Source organism: Lucilia cuprina, chromosome 4, assembly GCF_022045245.1.
Source record: "Lucilia cuprina isolate Lc7/37 chromosome 4, ASM2204524v1, whole genome shotgun sequence".
Taxonomy (NCBI): Eukaryota; Metazoa; Arthropoda; class Insecta; order Diptera; family Calliphoridae; genus Lucilia; species Lucilia cuprina.
The window spans coordinates 38979179-39002560 of record NC_060952.1 but is presented as its reverse complement, the minus strand read 5'-3'; the positions used below and the strand labels follow the sequence as shown (position 1 = coordinate 39002560).

General features: G+C 29.9%; 1 protein-coding gene across 2 annotated transcripts; it reads right to left on the bottom strand.

The window, feature by feature from the left end:
• Positions 1 to 27: 27 nt before the first annotated feature.
• On the bottom strand, positions 28 to 22996 carry LOC111690670 (acyl-CoA Delta-9 desaturase). Of its 2 annotated transcripts, none has more exons than XM_023453199.2 (6): positions 22871 to 22996; positions 9643 to 10170; positions 2196 to 2326; positions 1744 to 2135; positions 1502 to 1677; positions 28 to 524 (listed from the first exon to the last, which is right to left on the bottom strand). In XM_023453199.2, exons 2-6 carry the CDS (start codon positions 10118 to 10120, stop codon positions 361 to 363), a joined length of 1341 nt encoding a protein of 446 aa, XP_023308967.2. In that variant the 5' UTR covers positions 10121 to 10170; positions 22871 to 22996; the 3' UTR covers positions 28 to 360. The 2 variants fall into 2 exon arrangements, with proteins under 2 accessions (XP_023308967.2, XP_023308966.2); XM_023453198.2 differs by having other exon boundaries at positions 22656 to 22929.
• Between the last annotated feature and the right edge of the window lie 386 nt (positions 22997 to 23382).

The window sequence follows — 23382 nt, the reverse complement described above, 5'->3', positions numbered from 1 at the left end:
AAAACAAAGCTGAATATTTAAATAATTTTTCTTTTTCTAGTATATAATTTAATAAGTTTCATTTGCAATGAGGTACAAAAACATTTATACTGAATTAAATACCTAAAATATACAATACTTATTATTTCGTTATTTGGTTTCTTTAATAAATTATTTAGATTTTTTTATTTTTGCTTTTGGATTTCTATTCTTTTCAATACACAGGGTTTTTAATGTTAAATTTAGGAATGTTAATTATATGTTTTTTTACTCAATTTTGTTTTTTTAACACACACTTACGAAATCTATAAAACTTAACAACAATTTAAATTAAATAATCACTACTTCATTGCAATAAAAATACATTAGGTAGAACAGAAATTAAGATTTCATTTTCTGTAGCTCTTGTAAATCTTCTTGTGGCAAGTCTTTATCGCCATAACCCCAGACTTGATCTTTGTGGGCGTAGTCATCGCTAAGGAAACGAGTACCATCACCACATTTTAAGGCACGTCTTTTAATCATATCGGGAGAGACAAATTTACCTTGGAAGACGAAAGAAAATTTATAAAATTAAAATTTTGTAAATGTATTCACTAATATAATTATCGTTTAATTCATGGCCACTGAGCTAGATTATAAAAGTATTCATAGGTTTAACATCTAATAATATCACTCTTTTAAAGCTCACACGAATGATTTGTCTTGTACTCTTAACATAAAAGCAGTAAGAGAGCTAATTTTTTACTCTCTGTAGACTACTGCTTTATATTATTTAAATCAGAGCTCGGCATAGAATAACAAACGAACACTCTGACTGGCTTCAACTGCTTAAAGACACTTCACACGAGTGATTTTTTAATAGTCGTATTCGCTTTAAAACTGCTTTCTTGTACTCTTAACATAAAAGCAGTAAGAGAGTTAATTTTTTACTCTCTGTAGACTACTGCATTATATTATTCAAATCAGAGCTCGGCATAGAATAACAAACGAGCTCTCTGACTGGCTTCAACTGCTAAAATACACTTCACACGATCACACTTTACGTACGTAAAGTCTAACGAAAAAGTGAAATGAAATACCATCCCGATAACAAAACAGATAATAAAAGTTGTATGATTCATATTTTTTGTGTTTACATGATTGATATAAAATTGTAACAAAGTAAGATGGAAACAGCTGTTTCACTTTTTTGTATGTGTTTACATAAAAATACATCCCTGATCTAGTGCGACCTGCTTGTTTTTTAAATCGTTTCAAAAAATGAAGAGAGTCATACGACTACCAAATTTTCCATCCGTATTCTCTCCAAATGTGTGATGGTTTTATTACATATTGCGCTTAGACGATCCCATCCGTACTTTTCTACACAAAATTTTGACAGATCATATTACTTGTGTGATCGTGTAAAGCCGGCTTTAGTATATATGTGTAGGCGAATCAGAAAGCAAGAATAATCATAATAAAGCTTTTACCAATATCTCTGTTCCATAATCAATTACTTTCAAAAACAAATACTTACGACCAGTGGCTAATCCTAAACGGGCGCATAGATCAATAAATCCGGTAGTAACATTCAATTTATAATTGCCAAATTCACCAGTTTTATAATCCCAGGGGAATACATGATGATAGTTGTGCCAGCCTTCACCCAAAGCCAAAAACGATACAATAGGGCTTTCAACTGGGCTAATGTTCCTAGAAATCCAAACACAAAAATATTACATCTACAAATATCATCGAGCAATCAAAAAATCAACTTACTTATCATATGGCTTTTTGCCCCACATATGAGCTACACTATTCACAAAGAAAGCCACGTTTAAAGTAGAAGTAAATCTCATATTGAAATTAATCCAAAAAGAACTCCACAAGCATTCATTCCAGAAATACCAGGGCACCAATACAGGTAAAGCAATTGAACATATGGCAAATAAGGGTATAAACCATTTACGTTGGAACATCACCACACCATCATTTTCCAAATCAGACATATCTATAACTTTGCGTTTCTCCTCCACCTTGGGATGGGCAGTGAGGAAGAGCCAACCAACATGAGCAAAAAAGAAACCTCTTTTGGCATTGTGAGGATCGGCTTCAGTCTCCGAAAATTTGTGATGAATTCTGTGATCTAAAGCCCAGGTATAGGCATCACGCTGAAAGAGTTCAAAAATATTAGATTTATTAAAAAAATAGATGACTGCAAAACAACTTACCTGTCCCGCTATGGTGAATAAAAATATTAAGAGGATGCGTAGAGGTAAAGAGGCGTTATAGGATTTGTGTGACCACAGACGATGTGCTCCGGCTGTGATGCCAATACCCGAAGCCCATATGGTAAAGACAACTGAAAATAAAAAGAAAAGTAAATTAAAAATTCGGACTTAATAATATATTACTAATTAAACCTATCAATCCTAATTTAATTATTGCCTTATTCCGAGAAATTGTATATATATCTAGGGTGGGAAATTTGGGAGTTTTGAAATAAAACTTGGGTATAATATAGTACAAAGATTTGGTTACAATTAGCGAAAAATGTTTATTATCTTGGTGAAACCAAAAATTTCTTACACCATTCTGGGATATAATTCCATCAGTGGTTGATTGAACTGTGAGGTACAATCTGTCCTCTCCTAGCTATACAAATGCAAACATTAAAGTTACAGTCCTGGTTCTAAGTAACCAAGCACCGGCAACAATAGTCGATCTACTCTTGAATAATGTATTGTGGTAATCCCGCGATTGTGAATAATTCGAAGGAGCTCAAAACAATATTTAAAACAGAGGATCTGATTTTCTCCTCTTATACTATACAATAGAAGTCAAGCCACACCTAACCCAAAGTATACTTAAAACATCGAGTATGGAAGACAGAGTATAAAAATGCTTTTAAATAATTAACCTCTAACGTAGGGTCCTTACATGTAATCGTCATTATCTTAACAACAAAAAAGTTAATCGCTTCTATAGGTTGCTAGTTCTGTATGCTTGTTATTATCATGAGATTGGATTTCGTCAATAATATGCACCCTTAAGTGGAAAGATTTTGTCATTCCGTTTGTAACACAACGAAATATTAGTTTTTAAAGTATACATATTCTGGGTCCTAATAAAATTCTAAAACAATCTGGCCTTGTCCGTCCGTCCATCTGTCTGTTGAAAGAACGATAGAGTCCGAACGGAAGAAGCTTGAAATTTTGAACAAATATTCTCTATTTCTGCAGTTTGTTTAGTATTGAAAATGGGCAATATCGGACGATGTTTTGACGTAGCCCCCGCAATACAATTGTGCAGATATAACTGTTTCTAAAGAGCGACGAAATTTGACATAAATAAGTTTCATATGATCCAAAAACAACCTGCCTAGTTTTATAAGGATCGGTCCATAATTGACTCCTTTACATATGGTCCTCCTAAGAAAATGTCAATAATACTCATTGCAAGCTTAAAAACTAATGTATAGCGATGAAATTCGACACAAGTAAGTCCCTTACGAGCCAACACTCTTTTTCAAATTTAGTGAGGATAGGTTCTAAATTGACTCTATATCGGTCGATGTTTATTTAAACTTAGGCTCCATACAAGTGGCGCCCGAAATAGTTGCCTTAAGCCCATTCTAAATAACAGCCTGATGTTTATAAGATAGCATTCCTTTTAGGACATACGATCAAATTCAAATGATGCACGATCATTGCGAAAATCGGCAGCATTTTTATTGCCTATACCTTAGTTTTACCAATTTTTATAGTATATTTGCCATAATTATAATCTAAAATGCCCATAGTGTTAGATGAAATAATCGATAATTTTCAAAAGACTTTGTCATTGGTTCAAAAGAAGCGTATGTGAAAATTTCATCAAAATATCTTGAAATTATGATCTTGAGTTCGATTATAATTAGGACCTCGAAAAATGTAAATTTGGGTTGCATTATTTAAGTTGTCAAGAAATATTTATAATACCAAACGAAAGTGATATTTCCCCAGACTAGAGTATAAAAAACAAGAAAACAACACATAAACTTTTAACAGAATCGATTTCAATAATATAAATATATTCTTTCTCACATAAAGTGAAACAATAAAATTGTTAATTGTTTCGGTTAAAGTTCAATTTTTTTTTTAAACACACATTTTGCATATTTTTTTCACTAAAATTTTGTGGGTCTTAGATCACTCTCAACTATTACAACATTGAAAAGTTGTATTGTTGTGTCATCATTTAATTGTAGTAGGTATAGCAACAAAGAGACGTAATAACTTAAAGGTGGGCTGTTTAAATGTTATGTTTGTATGAATGTAAGGTTAAGTTGTATACATATGTACATATTTTTAAGGTTAAGTAGAAATTTGAAAGGTCGAATGGTGGAAATTTGAGAGCAGCTTAAGAGAAATTTGGGTTTTTATATGAACCTAATCCCTTGTAAAATATAACTAGTAAAGGGCACCTCACACGATCACACTTTACGTACATAAAGTCTAATGAAAAAGTAAAATTAAATTCTATCTGTATAACAAAAAAGAGAATAAAGACGGAGGTCCACACTACGCGTCTTCGCGTCAAAGCATTACGTGCTTTTCATACCTACGCTTCAAGTTACATGTTTAATTTTCAAATAGCTACAGCTTCTACAGCTCTTTATTCAAATTGATGAATACGCATTATATAAAGAATATAAAATGTCAAAATCAGCTGACATGTTTGTGCGCTTCTTGTGACGCTTATAAATGTAGAAAGTAGATCTTCTTTAAGCATTCTACGGGTCAAGGCATTCTACGCTTTTGTACTTGTAACTTTCAGTATACAAATACATTGATTTTACTTTTTTTTGACAGACGCCTAAAATGCTTGAAAGCGTAGAACGCGTGGTGTGGACCTCCAGCTAAAAAGTCGTACGATTTATATTTTTTGTGCTTGCACGATTGGTAATAAAACAATAACAAAGTTAGATGAAAACAGCTGTTTCACTTTTTTGTATGTGTTTACATAAAATACATCCCTGATCTAATACGACTTGCTTGTAATACCCTACAACACTGTAGTGGGGAGGGTATTATACGTTTGTGCTGATGTTTGTCCGTCCGTCCGTCTGTCCGACTGGCTGGCTGTCCATGTAAACCTTGTGCGCAAGGTACAGGCCGCAATTTTCAAGATAATTTGATGAAATTTGGACCAAGCATGTTTTTTGGCACAGGGATGAAGCCTATTGAAGCCGGTTGAAATCGGTCCATTATTTCGGTCCTAGCCCCCATACAACCGTACCGCCCGATTTGAACTTTTTATGCCATAATTACGTCAAATATTCTATTATCTCTCTAAAAATTGGCACACATAACTTTTATATAAGTATAAATGACACGATCGTAAGGATCGGCCCTTATTTGACCCTAGCCCCCATACAAACCCCCCTTCAAAAAATGTCTTAAACGTCTAAAATTGACTTGTAACCATTTGTATCGCAATGAAACTCAACAAAACTAACTGTTATTTAAAAATATATCCTTTTCCCAAATTTACCGAGGACCGGTACATATTTGAACTATAAAAAGCCTCATTTAGAAATTTTAGTTTTTTTATCAATAAAATGCTTCAATATTTTGGAATTATGGTAATATTCCACATAAAAGTTTCTTTATAAAAAATAAAAATTTTAAAAATATACTCATGGTGTAGGGTATTATATGGTCGGCCATGCCCGACTATACTTTCACACTTGTTTTTTAAATCATTTCAAAAAAAGAAGAGAGCCATACGACTGTCAAATTTTTATCAATATTCTCTCTCAATGTGTGATGGTTTCATTACATATTGTGTTTAGACGATCCCATTCGTACTCTTGTACACAAAATTTTGACAGATCATAATACATGTGTGATCTTGTAAAGTCGACTTAAGATAATGAAACCATGATACCATCATCTTTTATAAATTTAACGTGAAAAAAGAATGATTGTGAATTAGAAATGTAAACAATAAAAGCCCATTGTACACTCAAGCGACACATGGCGAAAAATCAAAAAATCTTTTTTCCCCAGTGTATTCTTCAGACATAATTTTTATCGTATGACGCAAACTTTTGTACATAAATACATACACAAACAGTTAATTGTCAATATCTTTTTAATATGTCAAAATTCGCATTAATTTTAGCTTTCGAACAAGTGTAAACAATAACTACATATTTATCTATAAAGTCATATATTTTAATGTAATGTAAACAATAAAAGCCCATTGTACACTCAAGCGACACATGGCGAAAAATCAAAAAATCTTTTTTCCCCAGTGTATTCTTCAGACATAATTTTTATCGTATGACGCAAACTTTTGTACATAAATACATACACAAACAGTTAATTGTCAATATCTTTTTAATATGTCAAAATTCGCATTAATTTTAGCTTTCGAACAAGTGTAAACAATAACTACATATTTATCTATAAAGTCATATATCTTAATATTTTCCAAAATGTTAGACTAACACACATTTTTGTTATCTATTTTTGCAGTATTTAGCCGCAAAAAAACTAAAATTTTTATTATTTCTAATTATGTATGAATAAGTATACTCTATATACATACATATAATAAAAATGGTTATAAAAACTTTTCATTATTATGTTTTCTTAAAATGTTTGTAAATTATTTTAGTACATACAACATGAAAACGTTAGTGTTATCTGTCTGTAGCATTAAAGTGATAATTGATATTGTCCACACTTTATAATGTTTAAGTGTTAAAGAGTTGGCAACATTGTTCCACGATCAATGTTCAATACAAATATTCAAGCATACAAATAAATTTCTAAGTAAATGAAAAAAATATATATAATAAATATAAATATGTTTGTATATAGAATAAATAAAACTATAAAATAGAATATTTATTAATGGATTTTAATTTAATGGTTTCCAATTAAGGAGTCTTGTTTACGTATAATTTTATCACATGCACACAATATAAGAGTTTAGATTGAATGTATGCTTGGATGGATGGATGGATGGATGGAAAACATACATAAATTTAATGATACATTAGATGTTCACGTGTTCTTGTCTGTGTTTAGATTAATAGTTCTCAAATAGGGATCTATAGCAAAATTTTAAAGGGTACGCTAATAATTCGTAGCAATTAGAAGAACTCATTTCAAAGGCAATAATTTTCATTCACTAAAAAATTAAAAATGAACAATAAAATGGCAAAAAACACTAAAAATGTGAAATATCTGCACCGAAAATGTTTCTTTGTGAAGATGCATATTAACAAATATTCAGATCTAAAGTTTTTGACATCAAATAAATATACAACAACAAGTCGATGTCATTTTGTAGCGATATTTTTGATTTTTTTTTTTATTTTTTTTTTTTTTTTTTTTTGATTTGATAAAACTAGTTAATAGTTATTTTGAGTTTCTGACTACAAATATGCATTTCCATAAAAATCCTTGCCCTGCGCATTACAAATAATGTAAAAACACACCAATTCGATGTCAGGGACTTAATGATATTTCTTAATATATATTAGGGTTGTATTTAAAATTCAGTTTCTCCGACTCACAGGTTTCTGTAGAGTTTAATTAATGTTATTAAAAACATAGAATGGTTACGATGATACTTAAGTATATACATATAATCTACAAATATATATATACCTATGAAAAAATCAGTGGGTGTTTCAATATTTTCATAAACAAATGTGATCGTTAAAAATGCGTCATAATTATTTGGACTTCATAGAATGAAATTTTGACAGAATCTTTCTGTATGTTTGGAAGGATATAAATACCACGCTCTTATAAAAAATAAATGTTAAAATTCTCAATACATAAGTAAAACAAGTATGAATGTATAGTCGGTCGTAGCCGACTATATGATACCCTACACCAGTCTGTATGTGTGTTAAAAATGAGGATTATTTAAAAAATAAAGCATTTGGTTTGTTTTTAACTTTATTTCGGAATATTTTTACTTTTTTTGGCAAAAAAAAAGATTTTTTAAGAGGGCTCAAAGGGGAGTAGGGCAAAATATGGCCCCAAAAATATTGGTAGGGGGAAGTTAAGTCTTCTTCAATATTATTAATGTAGAATTGAAAAGTGTTTGTAAGTGAATTTTGACCTTTTAAATTAATTATTAGCCAAATTTGGGGGTACGGTTGTATGGGGGCTAGTCGAAATAATGGACCTATTTTAACCATTTTCAATAGGCTTTGTCCTTGGGCGTATGTGCCAAATGTCATTCAATTATCTTAAAAATTGCGGCCTGTACCTTGCGCACAAGGTTTATATGGACAGCCAGACGGACATAGCTTAATAGACTCAGAAAATGATTCTAAGCCGATTGGTATACTTTAAGGTGGGTATAGGACGAATATTTTTGTATGTTACAAACATCAGCACAAACCAATATACCCTCCCCACTAAAGTGGTGCAGGGTATAAAAATGTCCACTGTAGCTATAAATATGATATTTAGAAATGGGCAGATTAGAAAAAGTGGGCGTGGGACCTCCCATATGCATTAAATACTAAAGTATTGCACGACTATTACTGCAAATGACAGGTTTCATGGTCAAAATTAAGATATATAATCCACTAATACTCTTATGTCAGAGAAATGACAAATCTTAAATGGACTTTTATAATTAAATATAAATTAATAATTTCTGTATTTCTTTGAAAATGGTGTTGTCTTTCGCCTTCAACTTTAAACTTTCTTTGTTAATATCGGCAGTGATAATATATTTACTCTTGACATACATACATACATACATACATACATACATACATACATACATACATACATACATACATACATACATACATACATACATACATACATATATGGCCCATGGATTTTAATCTTTCCGAGTTTTGATAAGGATCTCTAACTAAAAATTTGCATAAGTCAAGAGTTAATAATTTGGTGATCGTAACCGATTTAGAGTTGTATCAAATGACTCATTAATATGAAATTGTAGCCGGTTTTTACAGGTGTGAAATGCTGTTTGAATGTTTTAAAACAAAAAAAATTTGCAATTTAAAATGAACCCATTACCATAACCGAAAGCGAGAGACTCGTATCTGAAGACAGCCGAATAAACAGAATCGACGTTAACGTCAAATATCTGTAAGCTAAGGAAAAGTCCTGTATTTGCTTACACCAAATGGTCTTATATATTGCTGCTTCGTTTAAAGAGAGGAATAACTGAAAAATCCTAAAAAAATCGCACTGACAGAATTCTGATTTTTTTTGGTTAGTTTAATCAGAACTTCATTTCGTTATCATGAAATAAATTTAAAATCAGAACTTATAATTTGAAAAATATTTTTAACTAAAAGTCGCGTTAGATCAAAAGTTTCTGATTTGGTGATTGTAACTGATTCAGAGCTGCCATCACTCTTGCGCATTCAATGACCTATGAGAAATATCTGTTATATGGAAAACAGATGGAATATGTAGAAGAAGTCCACGTTTGAGTGTAAGCTGATTTTAGTGTGTCGACTCCGGGAATGATGTTTGTTTGGTCTGTCATGATCAAATTCTGTCTGAGTGCTTACGTTAACCCTAAAGATTTTAGCAACATAAACCAAGAAAAGCGGTAGTTAAGCAATATAAAACTGTACTCGAAATGAATAACAAATAAATGATTCAATTTTCTACTCACCCCATAAAAACGTATAAAATTTAGCGGAGAACAGCAAATAGAAACCATAAAGACCACCGACATGTAAAAATAATTGTGCTCCTAAATCTGGCCATCTTATTTTAGCTTTAAATTCCTTTTCAGGCTCCTCCACTTGCTTTTGCTGTTTTAGCACCTCTTTGGCGGCTGCTATCTCTTTGTACACAGCATTCTCTTCCTTATAACCTAAATTATCAACTAAATCTTTGGCTGTTGTATCATTTTGTGCATCACCACCAGCTGTTGTTACTTTACGTTGTTTAATACTATTATTGTTGACTGTTGTAGTTTTAGTATTGCCATTGCAATCTAATTCTGTATGTTGTTTTTGATTTGTACCACACGCAGAGACATCACCATTGGCGGTGGCATCATTGTTGGTTGCGGTACATGGACTAGACGAACATGCTGTTGAGGTATTGTTACCATTTGACGAAGTCGTGGGTGTTGAAAGGCACATTGTGTGTTTGTGTTTTTTGTTGGGGGTTTTATAGAGAGGAATTACATTAACTGGAAATATTAGAGGAGAGAGAAATATAAGAAATTTATTATGAATAAAGTGGGTTATAATTTATTGAGTTATAGTTAATTACTTTTATTAGAAAGAAATTGTCATATAGTAATCATGATAGTAATTGTGTAAAATAATTTGATTTGTTTCGACTTCATTAAAAAAAAAGTTTATAAGATGTGGTCGCGTCCTCAATACCCTAAACTTTTGAATACACATAAAGAATCAGTTGAATCATACCAATTATTCACCGCAATTTATGCTAAAAGGTTGCCATATGTTTTTATGTCAAGTGATGTTTTTGACACTGACGACAAAGATAGTTTGAAGAATTTTTTAAATTACTGCATGAAAATTGTTACCAAAGTCCAGAAATATTTGCAAAAATAATTGGGAGCTCCATAAGAATTGGAGCCGTGGTCCATAAACAATGATTTGTATGTCCGAAGTACTATTTAAACTTTTTAGAAGAAAATAATTTTCGCATTGCATAATATCTGCAATGCAAAATGGAAAATGTAGCCCCTCGACAAGAAAGAATCGACAAGAAAGCCAAACATATTGTAGCTAAGGAAATGTCCTATATTTGGTAGGACCTAATGATCCAATATATTTTGAGATTCTGAAATCCGGCCAGACCATTACGAAAAACCTGCACCGAATACAACAGGTTCGTTTAAAGCGAGGAAATGCCTAAAAACGTCAATAAGAAGCGACCCCGCCAGACTACTGTTTGCAGAATGCTCTCGCAGAAATATATACGTTTCACTTCAGAACAATGTGTCTGAAATTTTTTTAAATAGATTAATCAATTTATTGTTGAATAAAACTGAGGATATTTAAGTCAAATTTTGAAGGGGTCTTTTTATAGGGTCTAGGGAGAAATAAAGCCCTATAATTATAGAGTTCATGAGGGTCATCTAGGCTAGTATAGAACTTGGTTTTGCAGCTTTTTGTCGATATACAAGTATATTAAACATAATTTTGAACTTATAAGGCCTATTCGGTGGTACAGTTGTATGGGGGCTAGGCGAAATAATACACCGATGTTAACCATTATAGGCTTTGTATACGGTATCATAGAAGATCATGTGGCAAATTTCATTGATTACAAGCTTTACAAGCCCTATTCGGGGGTTCAGTTGTATAGGGGCTAAATGAAATAATGCACCGATGTTAACCATTTTTAATAGGCTTCGTACCTGGGACAATAAAGGATCATGTATCAAATTTAATTGAATTATCTTCAAAATTGCATGTAGTTTGATTAGAAGGTTTACATGGACGGACAGACGGACGGACATAGCTAAATCGACTCCGAAAATGATTGGTATACTTTAAGGTGGATATAGGAGCAATATAATTGCCCACTCAAGAGGTGTAGGGTATTAAAACTGTTCAACAGAAATAGACAAGTTCTACTGCACTGTAAAATGAAATCAAATATATTTAAAATACAAACTATTAAGTCATTTTACTGGGTGCAATAGAACCCATATAAAAGTATAATTATAGATTTATAACTCCTTCGTATTCTAAGTAAAATAAATGGCCAAAAAACTAATAAACTTAAAAAAAAGAAACAAATCAACTGATAACAGAACACCTGCTTATCTATTAACAAAACTACGTGCAATGAAAAATAATGGAATCATAGACATAACCAACTAACCAACCCACCACTATCATAACGTTCCATTATGAAAATTTTAATCTATTGGATTTTTATCTTTCAATGGAAAAGAAGCAAGACATGCACACTAACTTACATGACAAACACTCTAATAAATCACAGACATGGGACAGTAAAATAATTATTTAATCGATTTTGGTAAAATTTACCAAAAAAAATATATGTAGAATAAAATGAATAATGTCCTAATTCATTTCAAATTATTATCCTTTTTTAGAATTAAGGTTTGATGTTACCAGTAATTTGCAAAATATTAAATTTAACCAAAACAAAAAAAAAACGGTTGTAATGAGTATTTATTTTAGATCCACAGACAGTTAGATACATTCATATTTAGTTTTATGTTAATATGTAACAAAAAAAGGTATTTATTCATTCGGATATTTATTCACGTGTATTTTGTTGTTGTTATTATATTATTGTTGTTTATTTACATTTTTGTCTGTTTATGACTAATAACGGTGTTGTTTTTTGTTCAATATTATAATGACTTATTTATTTCACTATATATATTCTCCAGATACTTTACCCTACAGATACGTATAGTCATGTTTAAAAATATAGCTAAACGCCCTAGTAACTAAATGTTCATTTTTGAAATGTTATTTAATACTTAAATAGTTAGATAGATAACTTTTTTTTTAGAAATTCTAAGAAAATTTTAATTTATAGGAAGGCATAAACTTATTTGTTTAGTTTATTTGTACACTTAATTACTGCATTATCGAACGATTTGTTTCTGTCCACACTAAAGAATTGCTGAGAAATATTCGGATAATTGCTGTTTTTTTAAACAGTGTATTGATTAAAAAATCTTCATTTTGGAAGGTATAAGAAAGCACAAACTCGACATGTTTTGTCACAAAATTTGCTCAAATTTGTATAACCAAAGCCTACTACTAGCTTATTATATCACAGTCAATCCTAGACCACTACTACAACCTTTTCCTTTCCACCATTTAAAAACACTTCAAAATATCGGTCACAGACCCACAATTGTATAAATTTAAGGTCCATATAAAAATCTAAGACTATCTAATGATTTCCTACAAGTCTACGATTTCACCTAGCCCACCATGCAAAAGGTCTTTAGGAATACACCCATAAATAAGTCCAAGAGACAGAAATCGTCCTAAAAATTTGCAAAAGTCAGTATTTTACAACTAAAAATTATAAATAAATGAAGAGCGAGCATCGGAACTAAATCGCCTGTAACCCTCATATAAGGTGTCTATAAAGAACTGGATTAATAATAGAAACATATATCTCTCTAATCAATTTGATGAGGACTTATCTATAATTGACCCTATCGTCCATATAAGGTATGTAGGGTACCTTATATGGAGCATAGTTTATAACGAAAAGTTCTGATAATATTAAATGGAGATCGGGCTATGATTAACCCTATATTTCAGTTTATTGTCAACAAATCGAGCAAAAGTAATCATTCGATTAACACAAGATAGAAGATAACTTACAGTTAGTTAATTTGAAAGGTGAATGTATACACATCAAATCCGAAGAAATACACCTAGGCCTCTATCGGGCCTGTTGTGCGCTCCTTAACCAGTGCCACGGGTGAGAATCGAACCTATCACCTCCGGTCTACCACACTAGATCACTAACCACTAACTTACCGGAGGCCATAATACGATAATTTAGAAGTCTATTGTTTATATTAACTATTGATTAATCTATGAACTGTTCTGTTAACTTGTCCATGGACTATTCTATTGACCACTTTATAGGTCCTCGGGCATGTTTTCATGATGAGTGTCCAATACAATGGATCCAAGTAGTGGCTATGGCTTAAACCCAAAATACGAAAAGAGGGTGTTTGCTTAAAAGACTGATACATGGTGAAATATAATTTTCATGACACCTGTCTTTCCCCGACGTCAATACTATGGCAAGAGATTAGATAGCTCGAGTATCAGGAGAAAGTGCTTGTACATGGACCGGAACATCCAAGCAAAGAGGCAGTGGTGAGTTGTTTACTTTTTACTCACCCAGTGGTTGTAAAAGTACCACCGTGAGATAGGGCCACACGCCAGGTACTAACGTAAAACCTTCGACTTCATGACAATTCTATGGATAGTTTAAAACTACGGGCTATTGATAAGCCTATGAATAGTATATAAACTAGTTTATGAACTAGTCTATGAACTAATATATTGCCCAGTCTATTAACTAATGTATTGACCGGTTTGTAGACTACCTATATTACCTAGTACATGTACAAGTCCAGTATATGGATCTATGATCAGTATATGGACTAGTCTATTAAGTAGTCTATTGATTCTCCTATCTATTGACCAGTCTATGGACTCTTCGATTGACTATACTATGGACTGATGTATTAACTAGTCTTTGTACTAGTCTAATAACAAATCTATGGAGTAGTCTATTGAGAAGTTTTTTGATTAGCTGCCTATGGTATAGTCAAGACTAATATGTTGACATCTGACTACATAGTATATAAACAGAACTGATCTAAGTATTGACCATGACTAGTCTATAGTGATCTTTTAATAATAACTAGTTTATGCTTGAGCTATTGAATATGGTTATTCTATGGACTTATCTACTAAATTGATCTATAACTAGCATATGGACTGAGCTTTTAAGTCTGTGGACTATATCTTTTTTTGACCATGACTGAGCTTTTAAGTCTGTGGACTATATCTTTTTTTGACCATGACTATAGTTCAGTCTATTGATTAGGCAGAGATTTTATATCCGATGTATATCAATATCAAATATGAAAATAAAATACGAAACCGGTAAAATATTAGGCGTTATAAAGTTCCACACTATATTATAACAATTACCAACAAATTTCCTCCCAGATTTAAATGTTAATTTATTTTTCAATCGTTTAATTATAATTCATTATTCTATCTCTGATTTCTATTACATTATAAAATTACAATTCAAAAAATATACTGTGTGTATTCATAAAAGCACTCTAAAAGGTATTAATAAATAATAATAAACATTAAAATAAATTGTGTAGGATGTTAAATACTACACATGTCAGCACAAATGTTGTATAAACATATAAAAGTTTAAATATTGGCGGCAAAAATTGTTTGTATATAATTGTAAAGAAAATAAATATACTACATATTTACAATATTACGTATAATTCAAGAAAATTGTTTTTCTCTATATGTAGTATTTATTTTATTGTTGTCAATATCGTATTTTTACGATAAGAATTACAAGTTTATTTAACTGTTTACGCAAGATAAGCATTTTTTCTAATTTTTAAAATAGTATATTCATATGTATATGGTATGTAAGTATGTGTTTTTGCCGGCATTTTAAAATTAATGAAAAATAACAGCTTTTAAGTCGATATCATCCAAAAATTTTAAAATAACAATATTTTTTTAAAAAGAATTTTTAAAGGGATAAGGGAAATAAATATGTGGCAATGAATAAGTTTTAATTTAGAGACTTTGCCTAATGGATATTTAAAGAATTTTCGTTATCAGTTATTCGATTATTTATGGGAAACTTTATTTGTGGACAATTTCAAAAATTTTCCATCGTAAAAGACAATTTTTTAGAAGTTTTTTTAACTTTCGATGAATCAAAAATATAAAAATTTTTGGAAATTGTCAAGAATTTTTCATATATAGGAAACCCGATTTTCATATATTTTTTGATAATGATTTTATTTCAAGATGTTGAGTCCAAATTAGATTCCAATGACAGTAGTAAAAATTATCATAAAAGCTTTTACTAGTACTAGTTTTATAAATAACACTTCGAAATGTCGGTCATAGATACTCAATAGTATATAGATATATAATAGAACCTTTTTAAATTCTAAGTCGATCTAGTACTTTTCTACCAGTCAACAATTTCACCTAGCCCCCCATACAAATGGGCTCTCGGAATATAAATAAACAATTCAAATAGACAGGGATGGCAAATGGAATTTTCAAATTATACAAAACCGAATTTAAAAGTGTACTTTTTTGTGTCAGATTGTACAAAATCTATGTTCTTGCAAAATTTATATCAAAGTAGAACTAAAACATTTTAAACCGACTTTTACATTCAGTAAACTAATCAATATTTCTAGTATATTAGCCAATAGACTAGTATAAAAACTCTATACTCGTCCAAAGACTAATTCTAGTTAAAGGTACTTAAAACTATAGATTAGTCATTGGACAAGTCAATATTTAAAACCATTTAATCAATAGACTGGTAGAGTATTGACAATAGACTTGAGTATTGAATAATCTATAAACTAGACAGAATACTAGTTTATATATTATTGTCCAGTATATAGAATAGTCCATATACTACTGCAAAGAAAAGACAACCGATCGAAAAGAGTAAAGCTAAAAATTACTCCTTTCGAATGTTGTCTGTTTATAATCTATTCCAGCATTCATTACAATATCCTTTTCCGAAGTGTATTAAAAATTTGATCGAAGTCGATAGTTCTTTAAACTTTGTGTTAAAAATATATATTTTTTTTTAGTTGTACCAATATTGCCAACCCTGATATATAGTGCTAAAAAATTTTAAAAAGTTTTATGCCACTAGAAATTATATTAAAATGTATTTCAAACATCGGACAAAAATATAGGGACAAAAATCTCTCAAATAAATTTGATCAAGATTGATCCATAGTTTGAAACCTCTCAATAATTGATTCTAACCTATAGAAGGTTCCACTAGAAAATAAAAGTAGAGAGTGAAATTCAGCAAAAAAATAGTTTTAACAGAATCAAAAACTCTCTATAAAATGTTATGAGGATCGGTCTATGATTGGTCAAATTTTTGAAAAATTGTCTTCAGAAAGATATTATATATTTAAATTTTTTAGGTTCAGAATCATTTTTTAAGTCGATTTAGCAATGACCGTTCGTCTGTATATCCATGCAAAACTTGTGCGAACGCTACAGGTGGCAATTTTCGAATTGATTTTTTTGATTGGTCCAAGGAAAATGATTAAAATCGGTTGATTATTTTACCTAGGCCCCATACAACCATAACCCTCTAATAGAGCTTTTGGACTCATTAATATGGTAATTCTTCTTGTATCTCTCCAAAAAACATAGCTTTATATAAGTCTGGATACATTGTACACTTCAGAGAATGACTTGACTTGGATTTGGAAGTAAATGACAATTGTATATTCTACGTCTTTTGAGGTGTTTGATCTGAAACTTCAAAACCTGCATTAGCTACATGCATGTAACTTGTGTAAGTATTAGTTAGGTTTTTCCTATATATTTTCCACAAATCCCGTGAGTGTCATTAACTATTCAACACATGTTGTGTTCTTTTTTGTGTACAATTCTCAAATGGTTTATGATTAAATATTTAATAATTAAATAACATGCATTTATGTATGTGCCTGTATTAAACAAAAATATATTAAGTGATTTATAATAATTTTCTATTACACAATTCCCTAATGATTAATTGTTTTTTAGCCATAAAATTGTAGCACATATTTAATTTTTGTTCGAAATTGAACTCCTTATAACAAATTTTATTCTGATTCGTCTTTGGAAGGTATATACATATGAATGTTTTTCTCTCAACAGATGTGTTATAAAAAAATATAAATTAATCGTGTATGTGGTCCATATTAACCGCAATTTTATAACCGAAACATTAACAAATTTTGTCATAAGATAAATTATTAAAAAACAATTTTAACCACAAGAATTTCTTAAAGTTAAATATATATTATAATTCTTTTAGATTTCTTAATATTTCTAATGAAACACGTGCATATTATTTAGACTAGAAATGATGTAATACAAATAAATGCAATAATTACTTTGATAAAATTTATTTAAAATAACTTTTTTGAAACAATTGGAACACTCGCAATTTTATTTTCAAACACTTGTTTGCTAATTTATTAAATTGTAAACAATAATCATATTCAAAATGTGTGAAATATTTTTAAGACCTAAAAAAAATCATCAATCGATTGATTAGTCAGCTGTAGATTTTGTTTGTAACAAAAAAAACGAAAACAAGAATATTATATTCGGCAATGCCGAATCTTAATTACCCTTCCTAATACTACATTTTTTTAACTTAAAACAAGTTTTAAAATTTATAAAAAAAAAATTTACTTACTCAAGAACTTACTTTTTAATGACTACTACATATCGCCTGCATTACTTAGAAGGAGTTTAGTAATGACTTACTTGACACAGTTTTAAAAATATGACATTACTTTTTTTTGTTAAAACTAATAGTAGACACAGTGGATGTATCCTAGTAGACACTTTTTCTTCACAAAAACAAAACTACTCCTTTCTAGTAAGTACTTACCTTACTATCTACTTGTAAGGAAGCATGTTAAGTACATTTCTTTAGATGTACGATATGTATTGCAAAAATTCATTTAATAAGAGAATTATGCTGAATTGTATTGTCATATATCGATATAATTGTGACTATCTATGAAATTGGCCTATAATTGACTCAAGTGCCCTCGCATCAGAATGTGATAAATGTACATAGAGGTAGAGGTGAAAAATCGGTAGAAAAGTAACGGAATTGATACAATCCGATGCCAAAAGTTAGCGTATCACGTTTGTTAACATATAGACAACGGGTGTGTACATCTTTGGGACTTCGATAACGAAGCGTTATCATTTCGACAACGCAAAGTTCTGGTGGACATCATATTGTGTCGCTTTGGTAACACAATATTAATTTTTGTTGATTTGATAACGTCGTACATTTTTTATATTTTTGTTCCTGATTTGAGAACTGTCCGTATATACTATGACAATGAATGTTATTGAAAACCCGTAAACAATTTAACACCAATTTGGTACCAGGTATGTGTTATTTTAAAACGTATTTTTCTGTTTTTTATTTAGATAATTTTTAAATGATTTATTGTCGGAAATTTTATGGGACATTAAGTCAGTGTATATCGATTCACGTGAAATTTTATTAGTATTATTTATACATCTAAATACTTATTATTACTTAATATGTTTTCAGACAGACAGATGGACAAGACTAGATCTTACATAAATCCAGAATATATACTTTTGAGAATCTACAACCAATACATCGATGTGTTTCGAACGATATAACAAAATAAATCTGCCAATATTTTTTTTTTATATCGGTGAGTTTAAAAAACAATCAAGTTTTATTAGAAATAAAATATTTTTTTTTTCTACTTTCAGTGTTGGAACTTAAAGATGAATGATGCAATACCGAGACATCAGCACTTAGAGAATAGAATCTCGTTCATTAATATACAAATATTATAAGAGAAATTTAAATGTTCATAACTGTTTTATGGCGGCATGTCTGGGATCCAATGTCATAATTAACGTTACTACATATGAAAAAGTGTAACAATAACTATAAGCTTGCAGGCAGAGAACAAACAAGTTTCGACATGGTTACAACAACTATACTATGTTCAATAGAACAATACTTTGTTAATAAAAACAAATAATTGTTATTTTTATTAGATTTTAACAATATTATAGTTACTATTAGGTATCATTTAAATGTTTATGACAATTATAAATTAAAATATGATGCACCAAAACATAATTATTGTTCCAACAACTAAAGGTTGATAACATGAGTTATCATAAAAATATTATCATACCTTTTTGAATCTTAAATTGAAGCATGTAAAACAGGTTTTGAGATTAATACTTAATTATTATAATCCTAATAATACCAAAATATTTATTGTTCTCTTAATTTTGCTTAAACATAATTTCTCATAAACTTACATTTGATTTGATTCTACAGATTTTTAGCATGCTTGCAATTTTATTTCTTTCTTATTAATCAATTTAAATTTTGTTTTGTTTTGAAAAAAGAATTATTAAAAATCATGTATGTATATGCCAATTTACTAGAATTTGTGTTTAAAAAATTTTCTTTAAAAATATTTTCCATACGTTTTATACATTTGAAAACATTTGTTTAAAATTATTTTCAAAATATGGCAAGATGATGTGCCATAAATTTTATTTATTTAGACGCAAATGGATTCTTTTTAAGGAATGATTATTATTACTTGTACAACAATAATAAACATTTTATTTAATATTCAATATTTGGCATATTACTTGAAGAGTTTTTAATGAAAATTTGTTAAAATTTATTATACTTTTTAAAAGGTTATTGGGTTCTATTTCTAATGGCTTACACCACTATTTTTATCTAGCAATCGTTAATTCAGTTAATAATTTTAAAAATAATTAAATTAACTGTTTTCGAAAATATGTATAGAGATTGATTCATAAATAATAATACGAAAATCTTTAAAATATTAATACTTTTTTATTAATAAAGTTTCACTATAATCTCTACTATCTATTTCAGGTAATATATATCTTCATTACTCATTAATTCTCAAATAATAATACATTCTTGTTAATACTTAGTCCCACCAAGTGGAATAATGTAAATGTGACAGCATAGCTCAGTTGATAAAGATGTTCCAAAAGATCATATTGGGTCAGATCCAATAAACACCTATGTATATAAAGAAATCCTTCTCAACCACTGAGACAAATAGAATTGGATACAATATACCAACAAATATTAAATCTGTGATAAACGGTTGTCACAAAAAGCATTACTGACAATGTTGCAGGACAAAATTTGTAAGTTGACAGTGTTGTTAGACATTTTCTGCATATCTTGCCAATGATGTAAGATCTAACAACTAAGACTTTCTATATCTTACACGTAAGTAGCAATAGTTTTGCAGATCCATATACAAGCACTTTGTTGAAGAACAAGCTGTCTAATTTCAGACCATTGCATTCAACATAACTGAACAAGAAAGGAAACTTTACTTGTTTAAGATCACTTTATCCATCACCATTCAGACCAGCGTACTTCTCTTGATGCAAAATACCTATAGAGAAAAACGTCGGGTGGGTAAGTTCCGTATATCCCTACATTCATCATGTATCATATACATTTAACACCAATTTATTTCCAACGTTTATTCCTCTATGGGTTATCTGTTGACTTTAGCAACAGCATCGAACTTATCCCGAATTATAAACTATAGACCGACATTATTTGCCCGCGAATTTAAGTTTGAAACACAGTCACCAAGTGCAACCCAAAGGGACCTCTCCGGTTTCTATAGTTCTAGATTATGTGGCTAAGAATACATTTGAACTTCATCAGTTTGTAGTTTAGGCAGACTGGAGGTACCGGTATAACCTTTTGTTTCCGGAATTGCAATATAGTCTTTAATTAAGGAAACAAACCCCTGGAGAAATCCAATGGTTCAGTACAATAATGTAGAGAATATGGTTAACAATAGTATAGTGAATAACGCAGTCCCTTCTCAGAGCAAACAAATCAATAAGGAGCGTGAGCACCGATCTCAGCAGTTGCTGATGTGAACTGGAAGATCAAAAATTTCTATGTGCTCTGAAGATCCACAGTCTATATAAATGGATGGGGCGGTAATGTGATGAGGCCATATTATAAATTCTCGGCAGCAAGACCTGGTTCACACTAGGAAACTTTTCTTGGGAAACTTTTGATTTTTGTGCGAGAAAGAAATATCAACCATCTCTTTCTCTCACACACAAAATCAAAAGTTTCTCAACAAAAGTTTCCCAGTGTGAACCAGGTCTAAAATGCTAAACTTATCCTGAGATGGATAAGTTAGCGCTTAAACTGTTAGCCATAGTTAAAGGACAACAAAGTACCAACGACAGTAACCTCATCATCATAGGCTTCTACAGGCTACAGGAGGAATTAAATTCCAGAAGACTTTTTTATGTAAGAAATAATTTTTTTTAATATAGTTCCCCATATTTCTAGCAAAAACTTGCATTGATAAGTATTGAGTTTCAAGAATTTTCTAACTACTTTTCACTACTTATTCATTGACATTTTAAGTCATTATTTTAATTACTACGCTAGCTTACAAAAAAGTAAGTAAGTGAGACATTACAAAGATGAAGTTTTAAATTTGAATTGTTTTAAGTAAAAACAAATTGCCATTACAAAATACGTTAAAACACTGCACATACATAGACCACTGACCACCATTGAGAGTTTTTATAACACATAGACATATGAGTAAGTACTTACATATATAATTATTTGTAAGTTATTATTAAAATACCGAAACTTTTTGTTTCGTCATTTGTCAATAATTCTTGAAAAATAATAAAATTTTCAAAATTTCAGATTTTTTTTGAAAAAATAGAGAATTTTCAAACATTTTTGTTAAATAATTCTAATGAACTTTTGAAAAAATTATACAAAAATATTTCGAAAAATTTATTGAAAACAATTTTTAACATAAATTTATATTTTAATAAAATTATAATTCATTAAAATTTAATATTTATTTAACTGACATCGGGACATCACATTAATACACATTGATGTATAATAAGGAATGACCAAAGTTCACTTTTAATCAAATTGAATAATTTAAAAATCTTATCCATAGATAATTTCAAATTTAAAAACAAATTTACAAATTAACACAAAAACCACGCCCTATTAATTGTCCTTCACATAAATGTCCTAAAAGTATGCAGCAAAATCTTTATTTCTTATATTAGTTCAATAAGAACTAATTTAATTTGTATTCAAAACAAACATCACATCCAACTGTTTTTATTTCATCACAAAAGTAATTAGTTATTATCTGTTTTTTTGTTTCTAATTTTAATACTTTTTAAAATTAAAAAACTATATTTATTACTGACATTTTTATAATTTATGAATGTTTTTTTTACTAGTTTTTTATTTAACAATAATTACCATAAAAAATCACAAATTAATTAACACTGATTAGAAAACTGTTTCACTAGAATTATTAACAACTTTTATTAGTTTCTTTTGTAAAGTTTTTTTTAGTTGGGAATTTTTATTGCTCTCTGTAATATTTTCTTAAAATTTCAATTTGCAATATTTTTTTTCTTAAATTTACTAATTTGTTTTCTTCGTATTAATTTTTTTCTGAATTATTCACTCACTTTTTTGTAAGCGTTAAAAGCGTCTTTACTTAACGAATTCTCTCAACTAACTGCCGGTTTTAGAATTTGACGTTTTTTCTATTATTGTTATTATTTTGTATTGTTGTTGTTGTTTGAATACTGTTGTTATCGTTTTACTAACAACCCAACCAACCATGTGTTTGCAGCAAAACTTATTGTACAAATGTCTGTTGGTCTGTCATATAAGCAGAGCAGAAATTAATACAAACAAAACAAACATTCACTCACACATTCTTACGACAAGCCCGACAGTTTTGAGGTTCCTCTTAAAAGGTGTCTCCACGGAAATATAATTCAACTTTCATAATAACAAATATCGGAAAATCCTACTGCAACTCATAGGAGACGTAGTCTATTTACATATTGCACGGTTGTACGAAAGCACCAGACGTGTCCGATATCATAAGGTAAACATAAATTGACGGAAACTGTAAGACATTGGTCCTAGATAGGAGCTTGTAGTTATTACGCGCATGACTCTTAGCCTGCTT